The 25362-nt window shown below is 43.5% G+C and overlaps 1 protein-coding gene across 1 annotated transcript; it reads right to left on the reverse strand.

Annotated features, from left to right (window-relative positions):
* Window positions 1–503: 503 nt before the first annotated feature.
* itgb1a (integrin, beta 1a) lies at window positions 504–25099 on the reverse strand. The gene is made up of 16 exons (XM_041960939.1): window positions 24778–25099; window positions 11009–11075; window positions 10530–10615; window positions 9139–9358; window positions 8852–9022; window positions 7667–7905; window positions 7175–7330; window positions 6941–7036; window positions 6427–6516; window positions 6072–6212; window positions 5445–5647; window positions 5068–5306; window positions 4702–4924; window positions 3873–4108; window positions 3490–3656; window positions 504–1762 (listed from the first exon to the last, which is right to left on the reverse strand). The coding sequence occupies exons 2-16, from the start codon at window positions 11073–11075 to the stop codon at window positions 1697–1699; spliced, it is 2400 nt and encodes a 799-aa protein (XP_041816873.1). The 5' UTR covers window positions 24778–25099; the 3' UTR covers window positions 504–1696.
* Between the last annotated feature and the right edge of the window lie 263 nt (window positions 25100–25362).

Raw genomic sequence — 25362 nt, forward strand, 5'->3', positions numbered from 1 at the left:
ACCTCAGATATAATCGGCTGGTGTATGTTCACATTGTCTCCATCTCTCTCACTGGTTTGACTAAACATTTCTTTCGTCAGTATTTTGTCCTCAACTCAATACAGCTCAATACCCCTGCCCTCCTGTCAACGAGCCCTGTCAATAAACCTTTTAGTAGGAAAAACACTTGCGACCATTCATGAGCCAAAACAGGCAGGATATGGAATGGATCTTGTGCTCCATATGTTTCAGTAAAAGTAGGCAGCGTACTGAGACCATAGTCTTACAGCGCTTGCCAATCCAAGTATAGCTATAGTAGCCAGCTATACTTGGGCTGTCTGTGTACTCGTAGCTAAGTTTCTGTAGAAATGATCTTTAAAACATTGGAACATGGCTACATCATTCAGCTTTAATGTGTCTTTACTGGTGTTCCTGGCCCAGTATTTAAAATAAATTGAAAAAAAAAAAAAAAATTTAAAAAATGCTTAAATTGGTCATCTAATAGTTAGCGACACAGAAAGACAGACAGTTTTTGGACTTTATTTAATAAATAACTCATGAACAGCATTGGGAGAGAACGTGATATTGAAATAAAAGGCACTTTGAAACAATACTGTAAAGGCTTGTGTGTGGTACTTCAGAGGCATTTGGGTGCGAAAGCATTTCAGAGGTGATTCATACAATGTCTGAACAAATACTTCTGTTTCAGTCTTACAATCTAAAAAAAATGTAACTAACAAACTTGACTCAAACAAATGAGTTCACATCACTGAACAACAGAAAACATATTTTTGGCGTACTTGATAAACACAGGAGAGGACCTGAGAATGAGTAATAAAATTACTGCAGTTAGCAAAAACAACAATATTCCATTAGTTAATTGCAACTTGTATCATAACTATAGAAATCCTTCGATTGTTCAACATTGCCACAATTTCATAATTTCAAGAAGTGGTATACAGTCCCTTTGTGATAGCATATCAACAATTCAAAGAATGATAGTTGATATTATTCTTTGTCTTGTGTATTTCCTCCTTTAGTACTCAATACGAGTGCAATAAAATCTCAAACATTGAATGTTTCAAAGCTGCAGTTAAAAACTACATTTACAACCACTGCATTATCCACTGTGATTCAACATAACTGTCCAATCTTAGTTGAATACTCAACATGACTCAGTACTTCCTACTAGAGTTGTTTTCTATATATACACACACATCGACATAATGTGCTTCTATGGCTGACAATTTACATATTAAACTCAGGTCCTGTCTGAAACACTCAGAAACACACAGGAAGTCAGTGCACAGAGAGACGAGAAGACGCAGTGAAAGACAGACAAGTGTCCGAGAAAGAGACAGAAGCTGACAAATTCTTGTACATATATTGTTTATCCGTTATTAAAAAAGCTAAATCCTCCGCCCATACCAGTCCTGTGGCAGGAAAAAAGCACCTTCATGTCACCATTTCTGCAAATATGCAACTTAAAAGTATATACACAGACTGTAGACTGTACATCTAAAATACAATAAATGCATATAAATCATAGTTGTTAGTAAAATACAGATGCAGTGGCCGTATGGTACATTATAATGGTAAAGCGACAAGAAGAAATGACATAAATTCCAACACAAGTTCCACTCAGACCCCAAACCCCCGGCAAATACTGCAGCTGTCGGGTACTTGATAGCAGAGTTCACTGAAAACTACGATGCCATCATTTTCCTTCATATTTGGGATTGACCACAGTCGTGACAGCACTTTTGTAGATGGGATTTTCACCCTGGAAAGCAAAAATGAAAGTTACAATTATGTTGTTATTTCTCAGTCAAATAATATGCAAGATTTTTGTTTGATATTGTGACACATTTGCCAAATCACACAGAAAAAAATGGGTTACCGTTCATCACCATTTAACGGCCCTGTCATTTATTTAGATCACACTGTGCACACAACCATGCTTTTGTGGCAACATACCAAATACATACTTACCAGACAAGGTTTTGGTATTTGTGCCCTGGAGACACTTAATATCCTCAAACCCAGAACCAGTTTTTCAGCTGTAGTGATTGTCACAGCACACTCATGCACTCCTTTTTACTAACTATGAATGAAACATTGCTCTTTGGGGTTCCACTTGTCTGTAAGTTCACTTGATAGTTTTAAAAGTCGGGAGTAATAGAGAAAAAAGTAGCAACTGAGTGAAATCAAGACACACATTATCAGCCCATGCAGGAAAATGAAGCAGAAAGAAAAAGAAATACAAACTTAAAGGACAGCAGCTTTACGTCCATAGTTTGGGTTCTGGAACTGATTGATAGGACTCTTGTATATGGGGTTTTCTTGCTACAGGTAGAGAATGAGGACAGAATAGAGTTCAGCAGGAAAAAACAAAACAACACAGAAAAAAAAGAATAAAAAAAGCTGCATAAAAGAAGGAAAGTATGAATAAAGTTCACTGACAGCAATGAAATGAGAGAAATAGATGATAAGAGAGAAGGATAAGGGCTGATGGTTCAGCTATTTAAAGCAGCAGTTGGCGCTTTGGTCTAAAACTATTAAGCTAGCTACTTAAAAGCCACACATCTTGAAATCAACAGCCTAACCGTCATAAACGACAGCCTAACTTAATAACAGATGTATTTTGGAATGTATTTGGTGACAGAGAGATGCTGTGTTTATTTGTCCTTCACATTACCATCAAAATTAATCTGATTTTACTTCGCATCATAATGAATCAGGATGTATTCCCTAAATTGATACCATAAGAAGGAGTTCATGCAGTATCTTCGAAATGTCTTGTGGTTGCTTTGCCCTGTTATCTTGTCAGGACACTCAGGTTACTCAGAGCTTTGCTACAAGTCTCTCATTTCTCAAAATTAAAGGGATCTTGAGCCGTAGGTCGCCCTGCCCATGGTAATAACAAAGACCCTAAGAGAGAAATCCAGAGTGGGCACAGCGCTGAACAGGAACATCTGCATCATCAAACGCAGATACACTGTTGATATGACACAATTCCACCACTAGGTGGAGGTATATTACTGCACATGAAGCTGCTGAACTCCAGTCTTCTGTCATATTGATGTTGGCTGATGATGCCACAGAGGGGAGGAAGCAGCGGGGGGAGGAGCTGTGGCCACTCCCTGGAAAAAGTCCAGCTTTGCTCAGAGTGCATAACATTTCCAAAAAAGTCCACTCGGGCCCCAACATTTTTCCTCTATATTTTGAGCGGCACTCAAAAGCAACACATTCAATCTGTTTCTGCAGCTGTGAGAGTGAACAGAATGTGAACAAGACACTTCGTAATAATATCAGTAAGTCTGCAAATCCCATCTGCAGCTAAGAACAACGAACGATCTTCGCGAGTCAATTCCCTGACGGAGTCTGGCTTTGCAGAGCAGCCAAACAACACCTGTTTTCCACATTTAAATTACTCAACCGAACGTCTTCCAAAAATCAAAAATATTTATCCTGCTCGTCTTTCACAGAGCCAGAGCTCAAAACACTCACCGTATCCCATTTGGCGTTCATCTTCTCCTTCTCAAACTTGGCGAATTCTCTTCTGTCGTGGATGATCATCAGCAGCTTCCAGATGAGCAGCAGGGCCAAGCCAATCAGGACGATGCCGGCGACCACGCCCGCCACAATGGGGATGATGTCAGGACCGGCGGGGCAGTCTGAAACAAGGCAGGGTGCAGCAGAGTGTTCAGGCCGCTTAAAATAACAGTGCAAAAATAACAAGACCATGTGAAAAACATACCATCACATGGCTGTATGCGAATAAAACAAATGACCTATTTTTGCAACCCAACCACCACATCCCCTGTAATTAGCTTGCTCTGTAACAGAAACCTTCCACACCCTGGTCCATGTTAGCCCAGCTTTCCGCTTACCCAGCGTGTCCACCACATGGACTTCCTTCTCTGTGTTGTTGTTGACAGCGTAGGTGTAGTAGAACCAGCAGTCGTTGGCGTCCCTCTCCTTGCAGTGCATCACAGGGTAAGTGGCGTCGTTGGGCTGGGGCAGCTTGTCCCTGTCCTTCACTTTAATCAGGTTGAAGTAGCTGCAATCTCTCTTGCATGTGTCCTTCTTCTCTCCGGTGCCAAACGCCCGGCACTGGACGCACTCTCTGGAGGGAACAAGGTGTGTTTGTTAAAGATTTTTTTTTTCAGGTCTATCTGCGACACTGAACTAAACACTAAAGTCATGGCTTGCTGTAATCATCCCTCCTCTCCATAATGACCGTGAAGCACCTTTGTAGAAAGACTGCACCGTATCATAAGAGATAGAGGACATATTCCACAGTCTTTGTTTCGTGCAAAAACACATTCCTATGTTCAGCCAAAGTAAATATGAGCCTTTGTTTTCCAAATCAAGTGGGTATTTTTGACCTGGCAGTCATGCGTAGGTTTGTTACTGATAGTGTGTCCATGCAACAAACCTACAAGGGAATACTGATAACCTACACCTTAACTTTGGAAGATACCAACTAGATTGGGCTAATGCAAACTGCTGAAGGCTAACATGAGCCAAAATGAACCTCTGGATACCCTCCTCTATTCCTTATAGTGCAGCTGCTCAACAAAGGTATCACTTCATGGCCTTGAAGTAGAGGAGGACCCATAACTTGTTGAAGGTACATGCTAAAGTGTACATCAAAATATGTAATAGACGACAAATTAAAAGCATTTGCACATTGACATGTCTTCATTTCAGACTTACTTGTGTTCAGTACAGACTCCTGGACAGGTTGGGCAGGTCTCACAGGTGGGACCCTGGAATTTGGGGTCAGTGCACTTGCAGGTGCCGCATTCACACGATCCCCTGCCGTTACAGATCTGCTTGTTGCTGGCCATGCACGTGCTGTTGTCCAGAGAGCAATCACAGGCGCTTCCGGTCCACATGGGGTCACAGATACACACTCTGCACTCACAGCGTCCATGCCCTGAGGACAAAAAAAAAAGTTGTATGAGAATGAAAGCTTTCATGGGCCTTTTCTCTTTCTAACATCATCCTAGGTGCATTAAACAGTCTCTACCAGCCTATGTGCTGACATGTGAAATTCATTTTACTGTCCGTCATATTCACCTCCACACAGTTTGTTTCCCGAGCGGTCGCAGTTGAAGTTGTCACACTCGCAGTACTGGCCGCTGTACCTCTCCTCAGGGTTGTCTCTCTTCTTGCACTCACATGTGCCGCACACACAGTCTCCGTTGTTGCTGCAGATGTCCGTACCGTTGTCTTTACGGCAGGTGCGGTCCATGTCCTCTGTGGCTACGTCGTTGCTGCTGCATTCGCACTGCCTGCCCACACGTCCTTCATTACACCTGAGACAAAGGGGAAAGTTGTGATTCTGAAGCATTGCTTGACACTAAAACAGAAATCTGAGTAAGAGTGAATATGGGACTTGCAGGTTTTGGATATTTTCCTGTGTCAGAGGATTGTGTAAGTGTTGACAGACTTACTTGCAGGCTCCACACTCGAAGGTCCCATTACCAAAATGGCAGAATTCACTGTTCTTGATGCCTTCCTTGTGGCATTCACACTCACAGATGAAGTTGAGGGTGATCTCCACCTCCTCCGTGAATCCCAGGGGCTTTATCTTGATGGTCTCGGGCTTGCCTTGTTTTGGACAACCCTTAGATGTCACACTAATGCTAAAAGTGACCTACGGGTGAAGGCATAAAGAGAGCCTGACTCAGAGAGCGAAATACTGAGTTTGTCGCACGTCTGTGAAAATCTCAAAACAAATTAGCTGTGAAGGTCAATCAATAAATGAGAAGAAAACAAACCATAACGACTGAGGGCTTACAGTGAGATCAACAATTAGACTTTCAGTATCTGACTTGGTGACAGTCTGCTAATTTAGGCCTGACAGAGGTCGCAGACACCTATCATTTTTCGGAGAACTTGATTTTTTTAGATCCCCTGTGCGTCATAAATAATGATGTTAAATCAATTTTAATGATATCCATTGATTTTGACATAAGCAGTCTTTTATTGCCCTGAATGGTGGTATGTGTTTTGATAACTGACAGGTTTAATCATCTACCGGTGAAATACAACAAAAAAAGGTCATTTCTAATCCTCACCTCATCTCCGATGGAGATGTTGGAGCACTTCCGTCCGTTTTCGCCCTCACTAACCACTCCGTTCTTGCAGCGGGAGGTGTAAGCTATAGTCACTCCCTCTGGAAGCTTGCTGTTCTCCAGAATAACCTCGGACGAGAGAGACTGCCAAAAACCAAGAGATAACAGCATGAATGTTGCTATTTCCTGCACTGGAATGTCGTCTGGTAGCTTTGTTTTGACAGCAAACGATACACAAAGGCTGAGCTCCGACGGTCCGAGCTCAGTCAGAGGGTCGAATGCTTTAATGTGGTTCATGTTAGAAAATGATAACTTCATCAAAGTTTTCATCAAAGAGCAATCTCAACAGTGTACTTACGTTGTAAGCGTCTATAATAAGGTTGATTACGTTGCTCGAGTTGGCAGACAGAGTGCCCACTGCAGACTTTGGTATGAGGTTTTTCAGCTCCTGAGAAGCGAGGAAAGGTTTAGAATAAAGCTTTAAGTTCTGTTAACACGGGATCAACAATAGAATGGAACGATTTAATTCCAGGGTAAGATGGACACAACCTTGATTTCAACGTTCAAACTGTGAAACTGCTGTTGCTTTCAAGCATACTGAAGCTACTGTGAGGCTACGTAATGAACTTTTATCAAACTCAGATGGAACTGGGTTGAATCGGCCTGAAAAGCAACAGCATGGCAGAGGGAAATAATCAGAGCTTCAAGGGGATGCTAATATAACTCGCAGCACATGTATCAGCCCAGGTGGATATTTTTACACACTGGGCATCTTCCAAACACGCACATGCACACAGGAATGATGAAGAGTATGATTTAAAAGATAAGAGTGAAGTCAAGGTGTGTCAGAAAGAGAGAAGAGGGGAACTCACCTGGTAAACAGGCTGGAACTCCTCTGTGACTGCGAAGATGGTCTGAATGTTGTTGTCGCTCAGCTTCTGAACCAGGTGAGCAATGGAGGGGTAGTCCTGTAAAACAGAAAGGTCAGATACGCAACATGAAGTCAACACTAGCAGAGGTGTACGTCCAAATTTCCGCCACATTCCAGGGCCTTTCCCACATGCAGAAACGTTTCCAAACAGACTAAACAACACTCAGCTACTTACATAGTAGTGGCTCATGGTATACACATTGTTCTCCAGGTGGCATTTTCCATCGTTGGGCAGAACGATGCCGCCCAGCTTGCCATCGCCAGCGAAGTGGAAGCCGGCATCGGTGGAGAACACCAGCAGACGAGTCACATTCCTCCAACCAATCTGCTCCTGAGAGTGGAGGAAGAAACACTCAGTGCAAACTGTCTGCTGGCAGCGATTTATCCTCTCTATAAAGGCTACGGGGGAATTTGAGCAGAATATGACACGTTCACTGTTCATTATCACTGCATCCAAAAATCTCCTTGTAAACACCAAGGACTCATAAAATACCTTTTCGCACATCAGCACATAAACGCATTTATTGGAGCTGTATCCCTCCAAGCAAGTGCTGTAATTGTGGGAAAATTAGCTTGAATGGAGAACCTGAGCGTGATTATTTCCCACAGGATCACTGAAGGGTAGCAGGAATTTTCTCTTTTTCTTTTTTTTTCCCCTTTCGCTTACCCCACACACAGCCACTTGCATGATGGCATCAAAGCCGCCCTCAGGAGAGTCCAGGTTTCCAGAGATGTGCTGCTGGCCCACCAGGGTGTTGAACTTCTTGCCGTCGCTGGTCAGCTTCAGGACGTTCTTGTAGCTGAACGGGCTGGTGCAGTTCTGGTCGCCGGTGCATGGGTTCAGCAGCTTGGCCGGGGTGGTACTGATGTATGGCATCACTGTCTTTTCCACGAAGGAACCAAAACCTTTGGAGGACAGTTGGATTCAGAATTGAATTGTAAACAAGTTAAGCATAAAGTGATTTGGGTAGAAGCTTAACAAGATGATGGTTTGAGACTGGGTGCTCCACTCAAAGGGTAAGTCAACACCAACTGAATTCAGAGGAGGTCAACGACCTCTCAACTGTTTACTTCTTCAGTTTGTTTGTGCAGGTCAGAAGAAGGTCATTCAAACTTGGGTGGCATTTAATGTGCACAACAGGACACCTGAATACTGTGTCATACACACACACACACACACACACACACACACACACACACACACACACACACACACACACACACAGAGACAACATCGAGACAACTGCATCTGTCTCTTTGTACACAGGTTTCCAACACAAACATCTATGGACCATGCAGATAGGACACTCTGAGCCTTCGTGATGGCAACACATATATCAATAATGCAACATGAAAAAATCACGTCTTGCTAATACATTATCATTATTCTTTGTTTTAGAATAGCACGTCCCATAATTTGGGGGCTTTGGGGGTATAAAAGTATATTGTTGCCATGGAGTCAGCTGTGGTGACTGTAGGCCCTTATATTGCTTAGATTTTGGCAAATTGGTGCCATAGAGAGTATCCAGCGTTAGCTATTAGCAGCTACTGTTTGCAATGTACCCACTGATGTACAGACAACACTCACTGAATCACTTTGACACTGAGGAAAACTTAAAAACCTGATGATTCTCATGCAAAATCTGGGGTCAAAAGGAGCATTTTTTCTACGATTTCTAAGCTGATTCTAAAAATGTGTGCCTGTGTGTTCAGATCTGACTGACTACAGTCTCGAAGGAGAACCAACTTTGACGCCAATTGTGGAAACGAGTTTAACCTTAAGTCTGTGAGCTGTCAAGGCAATGCTGCTGCTGCAACTGGTGTTGATGAGGGGGACAAACTAAATCCTCACCTATCCTGAAGTCAGAGGTGATCTTTGACATCTCCAGCATCAGACTGGTTCCCAGGTTCTTCACGTTCTCCAGATCGTCCTTCATGGAGTAGGACAGGTCCATCAAGTAGTACAGGTCGATGGGATAATCTTCTGCTCGTTTGAACTTCAAGTCAAAAGACTGGGGCTCACCTACATGAAGTTAACAAAATTAAGAAACTCTCAGGTGTCACAGTGGTAAATATGTGATCACATCCAAAGGAAGGTAAGAATAGCTGGAGAGAAAGCTTCAGTAGCATGTAACTCACCAGATCGGAGGGTGAGGCTGAGTTTCTGGGGCTGGATCTGAGTGATGTCCTCTGGCTTCAGTTTCTCTGCTCCCTTTCTGCGATTTGTCACCGTTTTGTTCCTGATGGTGTTCTGCTCCCCGTGGGGGTTTTCGATCATTGTATCATCACAGCCTCTTTTTATCAGAGACTGCAGCTCGTCGCAGCGGGTCGACACAGTCTCACCCTGTTTCAGGAAGTTCTACGAGCGGAAGCACAGGGTGAATTAAAGGACAATCCATCAACTTCACAAGAGAAGATCAGTATATTTGTCATACGGTGCATCACTCTGAAAACTGTTGCATGTCTTCTGGAGTAGGGGGACTTTCTCAGACTTGCCTTTGCTTAGAGACCACAAATTTAAAACATAAAGCCTACGTTACAAACTGGGGCCATTGTGGGCAAGACGTGGGCGTTAACCAGGCAGAGAGGGTCGAACAAAAGATACTATTGAGCTGCATTATGGAAAATGTAGGATCCGCTGGTTGTGGAGTTTTTAGCTATGCTGGGGGAAAAAAAGACAAAAAGTCCCCAGCATAGCTTTTTTAGCATGCCCCTTGAAAGTCCTATAACTTTGTGAATGTATAATACAACTGCTGCAGTACCTCTTCAAGTTCAGACAGGTCAGACTGGACCTGCCATGTTTAGTTCATATTACTCTAGTCAATTAATCGCTTTAGCCATTTATTGAGCAATACTACTTCTAGCTTCTCAAATATGAGGATCAGGACAACCACTGATGATTATTTTCATTATCCATTGGCTACTCTTTATTTTCTTGATTAATGGATTGAAACATCAGAAAAGAGTTGAAAATGCCCCTCGTAACTTCCCAGAGCACAGAGTGATGTCTTTAAATTGTTTCTTTTGTCCAATACTGTCCAAAACCCAAAGATATTCAGTTTACAAAAATATAAATAAAAGAAAAGCAGCAAATTTTCACATTTGAGCAGCTGCAAATATCGAATGTTTGAAAACAGACTTAAACTATTAACAGATTATGAAAATAGTCGCTAATTTCTTGAATCTGATCAATTAATCAACTAATTGTTTCAGTTCCTGTTGAGTGTTTTCTCCTTTTCTGCTCTATTGTTGTGCATTAAACATCTTTTTCAATTTTGGAACTCAGAGACATCACTTTGGGCTCTGGGAAATAGTGCTGGCTGTTTTTTTAATTATTGTTTGACATTTCAAAGGCCAAATAATTAATCCATTACTGTCAGAAATGATCAGAAACAATCATTAGAAGTCGCCCGACATTTGGCACAAGCCTCAACTACATGCTTACTGTTGCTATATGACTAATGGCATCATAAAGGCATCAAACTGCATTTCTCAGCAGTGATTATAGCTGACAGCTTCGATTCACATACTGGGTCTTTACACCAGCCACATTTGGCTCCGGCCTGGATGCACTCCCCGCAGTATTTGGCGTTGGCATTGATGCACTCGTTCCCCTCTGGATGGAAAACAAAGAGAGAAGAGGAGGCAGAGTCAGAGGGAGCAGGGGTGCAGCACAGTCCCTGCAAAGTAAGCAGCCCGTTAAGCCCCCCGTGTTTACACATCAGTTCATGTGGAACACTGTGTGGCTCGATGGTAATTGGAGACAGAGACGGAATATTCCATCTTTTCCATTATCCTCTACGCTCCATGATGCTAAGGTAGATGACATCATTAAGATAAAGCAGCCGTCCTCTCTCTCCAGGGAGGTAGTCATCATTATGAAGTGTACGTGTACTTTGCAGGCTGACATCAACGAGATGACATCATTTGACAGAATAATGATGTTACAGTAATACAGCATATAATCCAATCTTGTTTAATAAAATGAGATGTGACTGAGAAATCTTACCTTTCTGAGCACTACTGTAACAAACGACTCCTAACAATGTAGATATGAAGAGCAGCTTGAGGTCCATCTGAAAACACACAAGAAAAAAATCTTTTAACCTGTGGTGGTCTCAGCAAAGTGTTCTTGTTGTTTTGAAAAGCAAAATGCTTTTTTTGACTGTCTCTTTGTTAACAGTAACAGCTTGGTGGCCTGAATGCTTGAAATCATAATTTCCTGGACAAAAGAGACCTGAAGAACGAGAGTCAGTCTCAGATTGAATCTGTAAATGGCTCGGTTATAACTGGAGATAATAAATTATCCAGCGGCAGGGGCTTGGCTGTGCTCAGTCGGTCAAAGGGTAACAGGATGGTAATTCAATTCAGACTGGCTTCACGCACACAAACACGTATACACACATTCACGTACAGACATACACAGACAACCACACTGGTTTGACCCTGGCTTGGACTGCTGCCTCCTTTTTCCCCACAATCCCTTTTACTGTAAATAGCATCAGCTCCCGAGAGTCAACCCCTCTCTTGTCGTATATATTGATTCCTTGTCTGTGTGCAGGCTCTTTGTTCAGCCATATTGATGCATCTTGTCCTACTCTTAAATGCAAAGCTTGTGAGTCGCTAAGGATAAGGGATCTGAAGGACCTTTCTCTGCATTAACGGCTGATTTGTGAACACTTTCCAGCCACGCTAGCAGTGACTGTACCTACTGTGATCAAAAGCTCAGAATATCAATGCTATCATGCTGGTGTTTAGCAGGCATAATGTTTACCATGTTGACCATCTTAATTTAAGGTGTTAAAATCACAGTGGCGCCACAGAATAGGATATTTTGCTAGATACGCAGAAAACGCTGTCCTGCTGGTGTCGCTAGAACAAAACCTCTCTAGCTCATGACAGTGCTGTTGGGAAAGTTCGGAGATCACAAAAGTCAGTAGGATACACCCTCTGAGGACCATGAATGTCCAAAACTGAATAACATTTGCAGGGATATTTAGTCTTCCAGAGATCAATCAAGTGAAATGCAATCCCAAAAGCGATGCTTCTAGCATGGCTAAAAACGCCCAAGAAGACTTCCTTGAGTTTGAGGTTCTAGCTTTATTGACAATAAACAATCATGACAACAGTGCTGAGGTTATATTTAAACTCTGTACTGTAAGAAAAGCGCAAGGGAGTTTCAGTGACCCCCTTATTATCATAAATTCCACATCACTGCTGCTGCCTCAAAGGATTTAGCCGGTACTGACACTTTTGGGATTCTCACCACCTCTTATTGGCGGTTCTAACAAGCGACAGCTGGGAAAGCTCCCACAGAGAGACACCGAATCAATGGCCTGATGCCGTGTTCAGGTGCGGCGGCCAGCGAGGGATCAGCGTGTGCCGAATCTCATTAGCATGTGGAATGTACTGTAAAACCAATATCTGGCTTGACCGTGAATCACAGACTCATGGGAGTCATTTCTGTGGGAATCTCCACAATAGCTACTGTCTACCGTACTGGATATTAAAGCATGAGGTTCAAATTAGAGCTAGACAGACAGTGATAAAACCACAAAACTTTTTGTTCATTTTAGTCAGACCAGCGACTGTTGCTGGCTATTCATAGAGGGTACATTAAAAGCCTGCATTCCCTTACACTGTGGTAAAAGAAGCTCTGACGTTCAATGTGCGCAGTGTTGAGTGATGCATTCCTGAGTGCTTGTGTGTGTGTGTGTGTGTGTGTGTCCGTTTATATAGACACAGAGGGGCAGACGGCCTGTCTACAGCCCCCCAGATTAGATCAGCTGGTTTCAAACTGCCCTGCTGTAGATGGGTGGTGGAGTGTGTGTGTGTGTTAGCGTGTGTGTTTCCATGTCAGACGAATACCACATTTAACCTGGCTCTGCCGCTGTTACACCAACACCAAACTGAAGCTAATAGACTTTAATGAGAATAACTGCAGCACAAAATGTCTATGTGAGGACCTAAAATAAAACATCCTGGCAGACTTTGATGTATATGAAACAGAGAGAGTTTGCGATGCACGGCACGTGCATGTACAAGGAACAACTGGTTTCAGTAAAAACCAAGCTTAAACTGAAGGACTGAACTGAAAATTAGGTTCACATTCTTCCAACAAAACCACACACTCAGATGTTTTCTTTTCACTCATGCAGGAGTTTCAGCTTCAGCACCAAGGAATCATTCAAATGCAAACTACTATGTCTATAAAACGCCAGCGAGGTGTCAAGTTAGAAAAATAACAGTGTTGTCTTCAATTGCATGAAGCTTAGCAGCTGCACAGAGGAATGCTCAGTAAAAAGCTGCAGTAAAATTTAGTAGAGGACAGGGAGCAGACCAAGAAAGGCCTATGAGAAGGATGTAAAGCCTTCAACTACAACACTAAGTCTCAGTTCTGAAGTCCTACAAACAGCTTGTCAGCATTTCAAGGTGGTTTTGGTTAACATGGCACTATAACAAATACATTCTTTGTGTGCAGCAGTTTAAAAGTAAAAAGGCAGAAAAAAGGTACAACTGATGTTTTTGCTATATCTATACAGGAAGCGGATGTGCAGATATGCCCACTAGAAGAAAATCAGATAAAACTTTGCAGTTTGCAACATGCTTTTTATCAGTAGATAAGCAGAGACAGGGCTGACTATCCTGGAGTATTTATTCTGGTTTTACACCACTGGACTATGCTGGAGCCCAATGAGAAGCTGCAGCCGAGGGGGTTTCTAGCCACGCTGGCAGCATGGCTCCAGGGCTGGGAATGACGATCTGTCAGTCAGACGGATGAGATTTTCACAGACATCCTGAATGAATTTCCTTGAGATTTGGTATACATATTGATGTCTCCTCAGGATGAATTGTAAAAACTAACTGCCCTTGTCACGTTTCACTCTTGCGCCAGGTCAGGTCAAAATAATCATTTAGCCAGATGCTTTGGTTCATTTAACCTCATACCTACAACTAAAAACTAGACACAAGTCTCAGCTGTGCTTTGTGTTTAGTGCTAATGTGCAAATGTTATACGGCTAACATGCTAAGCTAAGATGTGCTTAGGTATTGTCCTCACAAAGCTGCTACTGTTGCTATAGAGACTTAATCATGTTAAAAAAAAAGCAGTGAACATACTCCTGATGACTGAAATGCAATTTGAGAATTGAATCAAATGAGCCAATGCAGCAATCCACAATAGTTTGATGGACAGTGAAACAAGCACAACAAGAGCTTGAAATCCAATGCCATATAAAAGACCACTGAAACAATTGGACCTAAAAATAACTGCTGACTACACTTCATACAATTTCCGACTTTATGTACAGTTGGATTGACCATGTCCTGAGTTTTTCATACATGCTTCGTTTGGAAGCACAACAACCCTCAATTGCACAGTGTTTCGAACAAGCAAGACAATGCCAAGAAAACGCAATCTTGTTTCAGTGAGTGACATCACCATAAATACAGTCAGTTGGATTTATGGGGACAGAAAAGTACACTTTCACGAACGGTATGAATACTTTGGTCATGACACAGACATGAATCAAAGTTGCTCATGTGCAGAAGGGAAGGATGAGGACTATTAAGAGATGACTGCATAACAATCACGATGCTCAGATGTATTTCTCTGTGGGAAAGCATAAACATAATACATTCCAGACGGCTTCCTGACTATAGCAAGACAGAGCAGCACTGGTTATTCTCTTACACTAGAGTAGTTTAAGTAGCTCCCACGCTCTTCCTTCCTGCCTCAGTCAGACACCAGCATGCATGCACATTTTACTCCTCAACGCCCGTCCACATGTCACACACACCTGAGCTGTGACTAATAGTGTCTCGGTGTTTTATGGGCTTTCCAAAGCTCTATCAGTTGGCAGGAGAAGGTGATGCATGGCAGACACCTCGGTGCGTGACTAAAACGGACCGAGCTTCTCAGGCATTCCTGAGGGACTGACCAGGATAGTAACCTGGAACACTGTTACTGCACCTCGGAGAAATGTGAGCTATGAGGCCCCATGACGAAGAGATGCTGTATTTGTAACACCATGATTCCCACAATCCCCTTTCCTCAGTTTGTAGCTATTAATTCAGTATTTAACTCATGCTCAAACAATTCATTTAATAATTCATTTAATAATTAAGTGATTAGTCAAAATATTCAATTAATCAACTGAATCAAAATTGCTGTTGTCCCATTACTGCGTTACTCATTTATCAAGCAAAAATGCCAAACGTTAGCTTGTACCCATAAATGTGAGAATTTTTAAATTCTGTATCTTAAATGAAATGAGAAAAATAGACTGTCAATTTAGCAGATGAATCAATTACTCAAAAAGAAAATCAGCAGATTAATTAATAATGAAAACAATCATTAACTGCAGGCCTATAATTAACTAGTTAATCTAATAATTGAGTTCATGATCTACTCTGTACTAATATATATTTTTTCCTGCAAAATGTGACACTAAATTATGATTGGAACATATTAAGTAAGAATTAAAAAGACCTGCACTGCCTGCAAAGCTGTCATAGTTACGCATGTTCCAAAAAATACAGCTCATCCCGCACAGCTAGCCTGTCAGTCCTAGATGCTTCAGCTTAGTACAGCACAGACATCCACTTTAATAATCAGTTTTAAAGAAAAGCTGCATACTAATTCATCTGCTCCTGCTATTTAGGTTTCTTCACATCAACCATGATGCGTGCAGACAGCCTGCTAGCTAGCGTTAGCGACCTGCAGAGAGAGTAAAACAGAATCACCTCTCGTGACCCACACAAACAAAGAACCAAGAGTCCGTCCCTCTTGTCGATGTGACTATTAAATTCACTACAAGTCAGAGACAGCTAACCACCTGTCATCAGCAGACAAGACAGACCATAAACCGTGGCAGGTGCACATATAGTGTAACTGTTCGCATTACAGTTTATGGGACCAACAGCATCAGCAACAACTTCATCTTTGCTACTTTTCGACTGAATGACACCTTTTTGTGCACATTGCAGTAAGCTGATTTTTACTATGCACACATTTCACACATTGTGCAACCACAAAAATCACTTCACCCTACAGTATAATTAACTTATACAACTCCTTATTGTACTTGGGTTCCCCAGGAACCTCCTTCAGGGTCCTGAACCCCTGTGTGAAAACCTCTGGTGTAGAAAACCCATCTTAATTAAGCCACACAAACCTTAGCTGCGAATGAGTGGATTTACTTTCCTTTAAACTGAGCCGCATTTGCAAGTGCTTAGAAGTACTTACTTCAGCAAGCACTGCCATGAATAATGACCAGCAGAGTCGGGGAGGGAAACAGCTCGACAGAGTGAGGGATACACTGCGGCAGTGAAGAAGTCACAGTGCTCTTTAGGAGAAGGCCTGGGCTTCACTCACTCAGAACGGCTGTTCTTCTCCGGCCGTGAACATAAGAAATGGAAAAGAAGGAAAAACAGGAAAGGGTGGTGTGCAACTCGGAGGGGAAAGGGGCTCCTTCAAGTGCAAAGAAAAAGGAAGTTGCAGACTTTGCTCGCCTCTGCTGAGTTGGCCCTTCAGTCTTTCCTAATCTGCCCTCCTCCACTTGTACAGTATTTGTCTGGTTGTTCAGGCCTTTTTAAAATCAACAGAACATCTATGAGTTCAGTTCGTGAAAAACAAGTGCGTGAAAATGACCAGGACTGCACGACTAGAGTGTCTTCACAGACTTTGTGAATCTTGAGTGTAGTTAAATATTAAATTAAAACATTCCAAGATGCATCCAGTCACTCCACTGTTGTCAGTACTGTATCTTTGGCATCCTATACTCCCATCCCTCCTCTCTCTCTGTCCCTTTGTTTCCCTCCTCTCTCCTGCTCCCTGCCTCCCTCCTCCGTCATACCACCCACACAATTGCTCAGTTCACTCCCTCCACTGTGAGCCAAGCCAAACCAGTGGCCCCTTGACTCTGCATACCCTTCAAGCAGCGCCGAGTGGGGAACATGTCTGAGCTGTGAGACGTACAAGCCGCCGGACAGAACTGAAGGAGAATACCAAACAGTGTCCGTCTGTGTCTCTGTCCACCCCCACTACCACCTCCCACCACCATCCGGAGGACCCTCTCATAGCAGACAAAAGCAATGAATCAGGCTACCCTCTGAGACCATGACAGAAGGTCTGATCCTTAAAGTGTTCCCACTCATCGTCCCCTCTTTGCCAGAAGAGCCTCTGTGCGATAAATAAAACTAATGAGGTAGATGTTAACATCTTTAATCTTTTGCTGCTTCTCTGCTTCTAGGACACTGATATGGCCAGCCAGTCCAATGAGATCTTTCCACGGAAGAAAAAGGAGCAAAAGAAAGGAATGAGAGCACAAACGAGGAGAAAAATGTCATCATAGTTTCCACATTACATGAAGCATTCCGGTTTTCAAGCTATTCCTCAGTAGAAGAAGTTTTGTCAGATAGAAAGAAAAGTGAAAAGAACTGCATTAAACAGCTAGAGTTGGAGAGGAACGTGTGAGTGACGAGAAGCAATGCCACGTTTCCATCACGCCTGATCCAGTCTGCTATCCTTTATTTTACCCTCAAAGAAAAATACACAGATATGTATTAAAGGCATCAGCTTCCACTCCTGCATTCACATTTTGAGAAAGCGTTCAATGATTTTGGGCACCAGAAAAACAAGGTAAGACGTGCAATGTAATATCCTCCAGGTAGCTTCAAAGTCACATACTGAGTGAGGCGCTGCATTGAGTGGGATGATGTAACATCTGCTGACCAGCAGCCACGAGTGTCCAAAAGTGACAATTAGAGGATAATAGCAGGCTGAATTTCCGTTTATTCATGAAAAAGTTTATTGGTGACATGCGTGATATTAACAGAAGCACAAGTAGAGGAGTCATAAAGGCAACAAAGTGAATTCAGCAATGCAAAATTTGCCAACATTAACCACCATGAGACTTCTCTGTGTTTACTGTTACTTAGAGACAAGCAGTAAAATAATTCACGTAAAAAACATGTCTGTTTAAAAAGTTGGTGCAGCCTTCCAAAATACACGTTGTTTTCCTTGTTTCCCTGAATCTCTAAAACAGAGGTGGCAAGTGCAAGTTAGCACAAGCCATGGAGCCACAAAAGCCACAATTGTGGGAAATGCTCCAGGTTGAAATAAACCGGAAATTTAGTCTAAGGCTGTTGCGGTAAACCCCCCGAGCGTGCTGAATTAGCAAGAGTCTAATGTTTAACATGGTGAAATGTCATTGTTTTAAAAAAGGTTGCTGAATTTTTAACTCATCAAAGTGGTCACTAACAGTCTTGGCAGTACATGTAGGACAAGCAATGTAAAACGTGTTTGTCAGGTATTTTAAAGCAGCTTCCAAAATGGTTCAGAGACCCATAATTACACTCTGTAAGAGTAACAGAATAATGGAGGTGGTAGCTACAGTCTAGGTCGAAGGGCAGCTATGACAGCTTGTTGCTGGTCTTGAAAATTCTGCTCACAAAACACTTCGCCACATATGTTGGCCTGAAGCCTGCCAACATTCCCCATGCATCTGACGGAGGCTAAAGATACGCTTCTGGGGGGATGCTGCCTTGGAAGGACTTCCTAACTTTTCCCCGTCAGAAAATCAATAACACTTACGCAGTTCTGGTTTCCTTTCGCCAGCTAAAATATATTCAAATTGAATAGGATTCACGTCTCATCACAACATGTCCTCCCACAGCAGCCCACTAGGAACAATTGAGGCAAAACCACAACCTCTGGAGGACAGCCAAGTCCATATCACTATTCATGGCTCCATCTCTGTGTTGAAAATAGCTGCGCACTGCTAACAAGTTATTTCTGACTTGTCCTCCCCACCTGGCCTCTGCAATCACTCCAAAAGGTGGACTAAATCACACGAGACACAAAAACAAATCTGCTTCAACCCCACAGACATATCTGAAAACCTCCAACTATCCCTGTGTTGATAGAAAAGGTGAAATGCCAGCGTACGTACTGTTGCTGTTTTGGAGTAAAGGACAGAAACTTGACAGGAGACAAGCTTTGCTCAAACATCTGTAAAACTTGACATTTTCAGGAAGCCATCTGTTTAACCGTTTACGGTGATCAACTGACAGCGGATCTAGAGAAGGGTGGAGCATTCGATTCTCACCAAAAAGCCAAAATGTTGGCTAGTTTAAGGGGATCTTGTGGGGTTGCCTGGCTGTGACTGTGTGAGCCCAGGGCTCAGCCTGCGGAGCTGGGATCTGCTGTACAATAAGCCTCCCCAAACTCCCCGTCTTTGCTGAGTCGGCCCTTCCTTTGCTGAAACACAGGAAGCTCAACTGGATCACACAGGAAGCCTGTATCATGGTGCCTGGAAACCAGCCGCGGCTCCCTCTTGAAGCCACAAAGATGACATATTTGGCATTCAATTGAGAAAGGAAGAGAAAGAAAGACAAAGAGAAAATAGAGACAGAGAGAAAGGACCGGTCTGCCTTGTTACAGAGAGTTGAAAATGCTGTGAGCTGCCAAAACGGCAGCGTATTGTCTTTGTGAATCAAGCGTGTCTGATTCTCAAACCTAAACCAGGCCATCAGTGAAATCTAAGCTCTGGGAAAAGATAAACAAGCCTGGAAGCTGCTTCAGACAATGCTAGCAGCGCAGCCAAAGGACCTCACTGGAAATTAATAACCGGCTGTCATGCGGATTAGTTCTCCGGGACGAGGTACAGAAATCAGCGCAGCACCTGCGCGGCTGACACAGTCAGAGGAATAATTTAGACACCTGACAGCAGTCTGCAGTCTCAGACAAATATTTACAGAAGTGAGGCAGTTATTCAACAGTCTGGGAGGATCGAGACAAGGACCATTTCTCCAGAGCTAATGGTCCAAGTCAGTCTGCTAGAGGAGCCGCCGCTACTGGGAGACATCTGCCAAAAAGAAGACAAGTCGAGGTTGGCGTTTAAACTCACGCAAACAAGACGAGCGGTGAGATTTCGTTCAAAGTCAGAGCACAGACGCGATCGATCAAACACAAAATTGCCCGGGCGACAGCTTTAAACTGATAGACAAGAAGCGTCCAACAGTAAAAGTGCGTCCCATGCTAGCTAGCGACGGGTCGGTACATCGGCCGTTTGGAGGTAAATAAAAACAAATTGCTCAGATTTCCGTCCAAACACACTCAAACAGTCTGCAGCCATGCCAGCAGCTCTGTACCTAGGTGGTGATTTGAGCCGAATGCTGACTCTAACATGCGCACTAGGACAATGCTAACATGCTGATGCTTAGCAGGTTTTGATGTTTACCTTAGAATTTGCTAATTAGCAGCACGCTCAAAGTCCAGCTGAGGCTCAGCGGAATGTCATTTGTAGTTTTGCAGGTATGTGGCCATCAGTTGAAGTATTTCACCTGATGATGGCGCTAGATGAAAATTTAAGGGATCAAACAATTGTTAAGTTTGTTATGAGGAGGAAGTGAACATCTGTACCACATTTCATGGCAATCCAACAGCTGACCAGACTAGGGTTGCAACGGTATGAGACTTTCTCGGTACGATAACTGAGTCTGAAATATGCAGTATTACATATAACAGTTTAATAGTACTGATACGGTAGAAAATGTACCTGGTATGACAACTGTAAATGTTCATAAGATGTTAAACCATGAAACCGGCAGACTGCTACAACCTTTGTTGAGACATTTCACTCAGACCCATAAATGTGAGTTTCATGGTGGCGCTGCAGTCCAGTAAAACCAGCTACATGAGAACAGCAGCACAGTGAGCAAACTGCGGGTAACGAGCTGTCCAACAGAATCGAACGAGTCACAAAGACTGTGAGGAAGCCGCTGCATTAAGTCCTGGGCTGTGCTGTTTTTTCACTACACAGACAGATGCGTCAGAGCTTGGTCTTAATCCAATTTTAAGCCAGCAGTAGGCCAGCTGTGGACACCTCCGCCGTCTTTCTGCCGAGGCCATAATGCTGGAAAACTGGCACATTAATGACACTCAGATGTCTTTCATTAGGGCCCCAGACTTGACACTTGAACTAGAAGGCCTCCATTTCCGCTACCATGGGAGAGTGAAAACAGCGAAGTTAAAACAGTAAGCTCTCCGCAGTTACATGAATTTCTCTTGGGAACAGCAGAGGGGTATCTGTCATGTTTAATTCTCTAGGCGTTCTTAGGGGCCACTGACTGAACATCATGTTCTGAAGCTGCGTTCGAGCTCCGCTCTCATGCTTAATCAGAGTCTGAGTAAAAGGCTTGTCCTTTAGAGAACCTTCCTGCTGCACGACTTTCAAGCTTGACGTCCCTGAACGGCACAGCTGCTGCTGAATATAAAGCAGTGAATTAAACATCAAGTTGTTCTTACATTTCGTTTGAGTGTGGTATCATTTTCCCTGACACGCAGCTAGTGATTTGCCTCATTAGTCTGCCTCAATGTAAGGCACTTACACTCTATAAAGTTCCTCAAACACTGCTGCATATCAGTTCATTTCCATTTTAAAGCAGCAGCTGATGTGAGGGAGTGCTCTTCACTAACTTTGATGGCAACAGTCGGTTCTTTTAACTGTTAGATGTCTACCAAGCTAAAGACGTGCGCATTGTTGGTTTATGTATCAAGAGTTTATGCTTTTAGATGGTCAACGTTACTGTTTTATGTGGCGGGAATTACGTCGCTTCCGTTTAATTAAACATTGGCCTGGTTCACTCAGAACAATCATCTCCTATGATGAAGCGATATCAGATATGCACATCTGCAGCTATAGGAACTCCAGACGAGGGGCTTGAAAGAAGAGCCCATCTATGAGGCCACAGCACTACAGTGTGTTTCTGTCTGTGAACTGGCCGACTGCTGGTGACTCACTTAACACCCCTGAGATGTCAGCGTCTAACAGCCCACAGTCACTAAAACAGAGAACAGTGTTGCCATTGTATTGGTCCTATGTGTTCATCCTAGTATGCAAAGATATATTCTTTGCATACTAGGATTTGCTGGTTTTCTTTGTCTTATATGAGAGCATACCAACAATCTTCAGGTTTTGGACTGTTGGTCAGACATAATAAGACATCTGAAGACACCACCTTGGGAAACTGTAATGAACATTTTCACTATTTTCTGGCATTTTACGGACCTTCTCAGTCTGCTAAATCTAAGACAAAGACTTCTAGACTGTATAAAATGCACACTAAAAGCTCATAAACCTGCTAACTATACTGACTTACCATGCTTACATGTTGTCTCCCATCCCTCTCCATTCATTTCCTGTCACCTCTCAACTGTCTCTTCTCTAATGAAGACAAAAATGTCTCAAAATATATATAAAAAAAACAGCCGTCAATCCTCAGTGCCTGACTGGTACCAACAAAGCACTGAGGTCTGATACTCAGCCCCAGTTTTCCATCCCAGTATAATGAGCATTTCTTTGATTACAGGGACGTTACTGTGAGTGTTGGTGAAAGACAAGCCAACGGTCATGTAAGTGAATAAAGCCACATTTCCAAACACAAACTTTTAGATCCTCGACTGAGTCATTCTGTGAATGAAAGGCACATAAACATTTCTTTTCCAACTCGCAGGCCCTTGCAGTTAAACCTTCACACTGTCACAATAATAAACAGAGAGCTCGCAGCCTGCAAAAGTCTGCTACTATTTACTACCGACGTAACATGCTTAGCCTCATTTTCCCAGCAGACCTTGGCAAGCAGAGGTCAGCTTTAACCACGCCATTCCTCACCGGTGTTTCGGAGGCTGTTTTTAGAAGCAGGAGCCCCCCTCCCGACACAAAAAAGGCCCAGAAGTGTATTTGAGCCCAGTGTGGAGAGGGAGAGTGGCTACAGAAGGGCAAAGGCAAACATTTTGGCTCGAAGTGGCTCCGGAGGTCACAAACCAAAACCAAGAGGCAGGCCCACCCCACAATCTAGACGCAAAAATAGACAAATCTGTTCCAAAGATGATTTTCAGAAGAATGGGACAGCACAAAGGCAGCGAAGCACAGTACTGTGTTAAGCAGAAAATAGCTGAGAGTCTTAAATTGGCTGTTTTTATCTAAGCGCACCAGCACTGACCATATGGGTTGAGGAAGCTTCAAAATGCAGGAAAGACTGCAGAGGTTTGGGCTCGTTGGACAGGCATGTGATTCACTGCCGAACAAATCACAGATAACTGCTCTTCTGGGATCATCAGCTGAAGACCTGCTTTCAAACTTGTGTGCACACGCGTGTATGTATGTGTGTGTGTGTGCGAGTCTGGTGGAGGTAAATAGGCGTAACAGGCGATTATTTATACCACTTTACGCCTCTGAGCCTGAGATCTCCCCCTCCGGCACAAAGCATGCGTCGCGGAGGTCAATCGTACACATTCATCACTTTTGTCCCATAGGAACACACACACACACACACACACACACACACACACACACACACACACACACACACACACACACACACACAGAAAATCACAAAGTGCATATTCATCACTTCCGTCTTCAGGGGACAAGTACGCACATAAGGTGTGCGTCAGTCATCGACAAAGAAACAAAGACACACATGACAAACGTCACATGTCCAGTAGAAAGACCCGGGTGTGGCCCTGTGTGTGCACTAAGTGGCCTCGTAAATCAGGTGGGAGCCGGGCCCCTGCCGCTGCAGCTGTTCCCAGGGGGGCCTGAGGTCACATCCATTCAACGGTGGCTACTGGCTCCGCTACCGCCTCTCAACTCCCCCAATGTCCTACATTTACGCTCCTCCTCAATTAGCCTTCCTCCCCCTCCCTTCCTTACTGTCCTCTCTCCACCCCCTTCACGTTCCATATCTCCTTCCTACGCCCCCTCTTATCCTCCACCCTTGCCTCCCTTCCTGCCTCCATTTCCTTGATTAAACTACACGGCGGAGCCAGCGCGGTCAGCTGTATCTAAAAGGCCTTCGTCCTCCTGCTCTCATTCAGATGAAATGGACAGCTCTGCCTGATCCAATCAATGGATGCCCGCCAATCGTGCGCCGCACGGGCAATAATAAGCAGCATCTTCTTCTCTTCTTCTCTGATGTGCATCCAGTCCTCAGCTTTAAGCCCTACTCACCATCTTCATACCTCCGTTTCCTGTTTGCTAGCCTTCAGGATGTACTTCTCTCTGCCTCTCTGGGACCTCACTGACTTTTCAGCACTTTGAACTTCTACCGTTTTCCCTCCGGGCTGTCAGCATCTCGTGTGAAGTGATCCCTGAGCAACTTAAATAGATCATGTGAGATTACTTGTCGAAGCCCTCTCATATGACCATCCCCATGAAATGAGGAGGGGCACCGTGACAGCCTGTTGCACATGATCCAGAAAAGATGGATCGGCGGGTGGCATGTTGTCATTCACAATATCCAGAGCAGAGTGGCTAATATTAACTGTGTAGTGCAATACAGAGAGAATACAGGACACACACACACACACACACACACACACACACACACACATCCTACCACCATCATTACTACCACTTTTTAAAACAGTATAAGCCACAACTACATCCCTTAACCTACACATTACTACTTACTTTGAAATATTAAAAGATAACATTAATTTAAGGTAGCACCTTAAAACTTAAATGCTATACAGTTATGATAGTGATACCTCATACAAGTTATTCAGTTCCAGAGGCAACTGCCAATCATGTGGGGACAATAAAATGATACTACAAATGATCTAAAAAGCCATAAAGTACAATAACAACCTTCCTTATAAACTTTGTATTGAGTATTGCAAATACAACATTCACATCTACAGGAAATTGCTTCACAATAAGAAACTTTTTATGCTGGGTGTAGCATGAGGAGATGTGTTAGCATCCTTACCTTGGCGCTGTGATGTTATTTTAGAGGCAGCATACAGAGGAAGTAACGTTAAGCTAGCTTTTCTCTGCAGCTCCAGGGATGATCCGCTAGCGGCGGCAGCAACTGTCTGCCCTGTTGGCACCGGGAGCCACTTTCTCCTCCGGAAAAGTCACGGCAGATTTCCCCTGCTGCTCATGCCCCTCCGCTCCCCTCCACAGAGAAAACGTACACAGTTTTTATTAAAACCAAATGCGCGACGGCTCGATAGCTGGAAGAGGAAACAAAATCCCGGCGGCTCCCGTGTGGACCCCGTCCTCCTCGCTCTCAATCAGGGGAAAGCGGAGAGGCAGGCCCGCAGGGAGGGCTCCGCTCCTCCTGCCCAAACCTTACCGGTGAAGGAGCGCGGTGTAACATAGAGCGCTTCCGGTTTTTACCTTCAAAATAAAACACAAACTGCACGCCGGTTTTAGCCGCACAACGGTCCACAAAAAGACATTATGCTCATCCTTTAACATAAATATATGAGATTTACGTGCAGCTTAACTTACTCACCTAACTAACTCACAAATCTAAATATAGTAGTGTTATTGCCTTACTGACGACCAG

This window comes from Chelmon rostratus, chromosome 20 (assembly GCF_017976325.1).
Source record: "Chelmon rostratus isolate fCheRos1 chromosome 20, fCheRos1.pri, whole genome shotgun sequence".
Taxonomy (NCBI): Eukaryota; Metazoa; Chordata; class Actinopteri; order Chaetodontiformes; family Chaetodontidae; genus Chelmon; species Chelmon rostratus.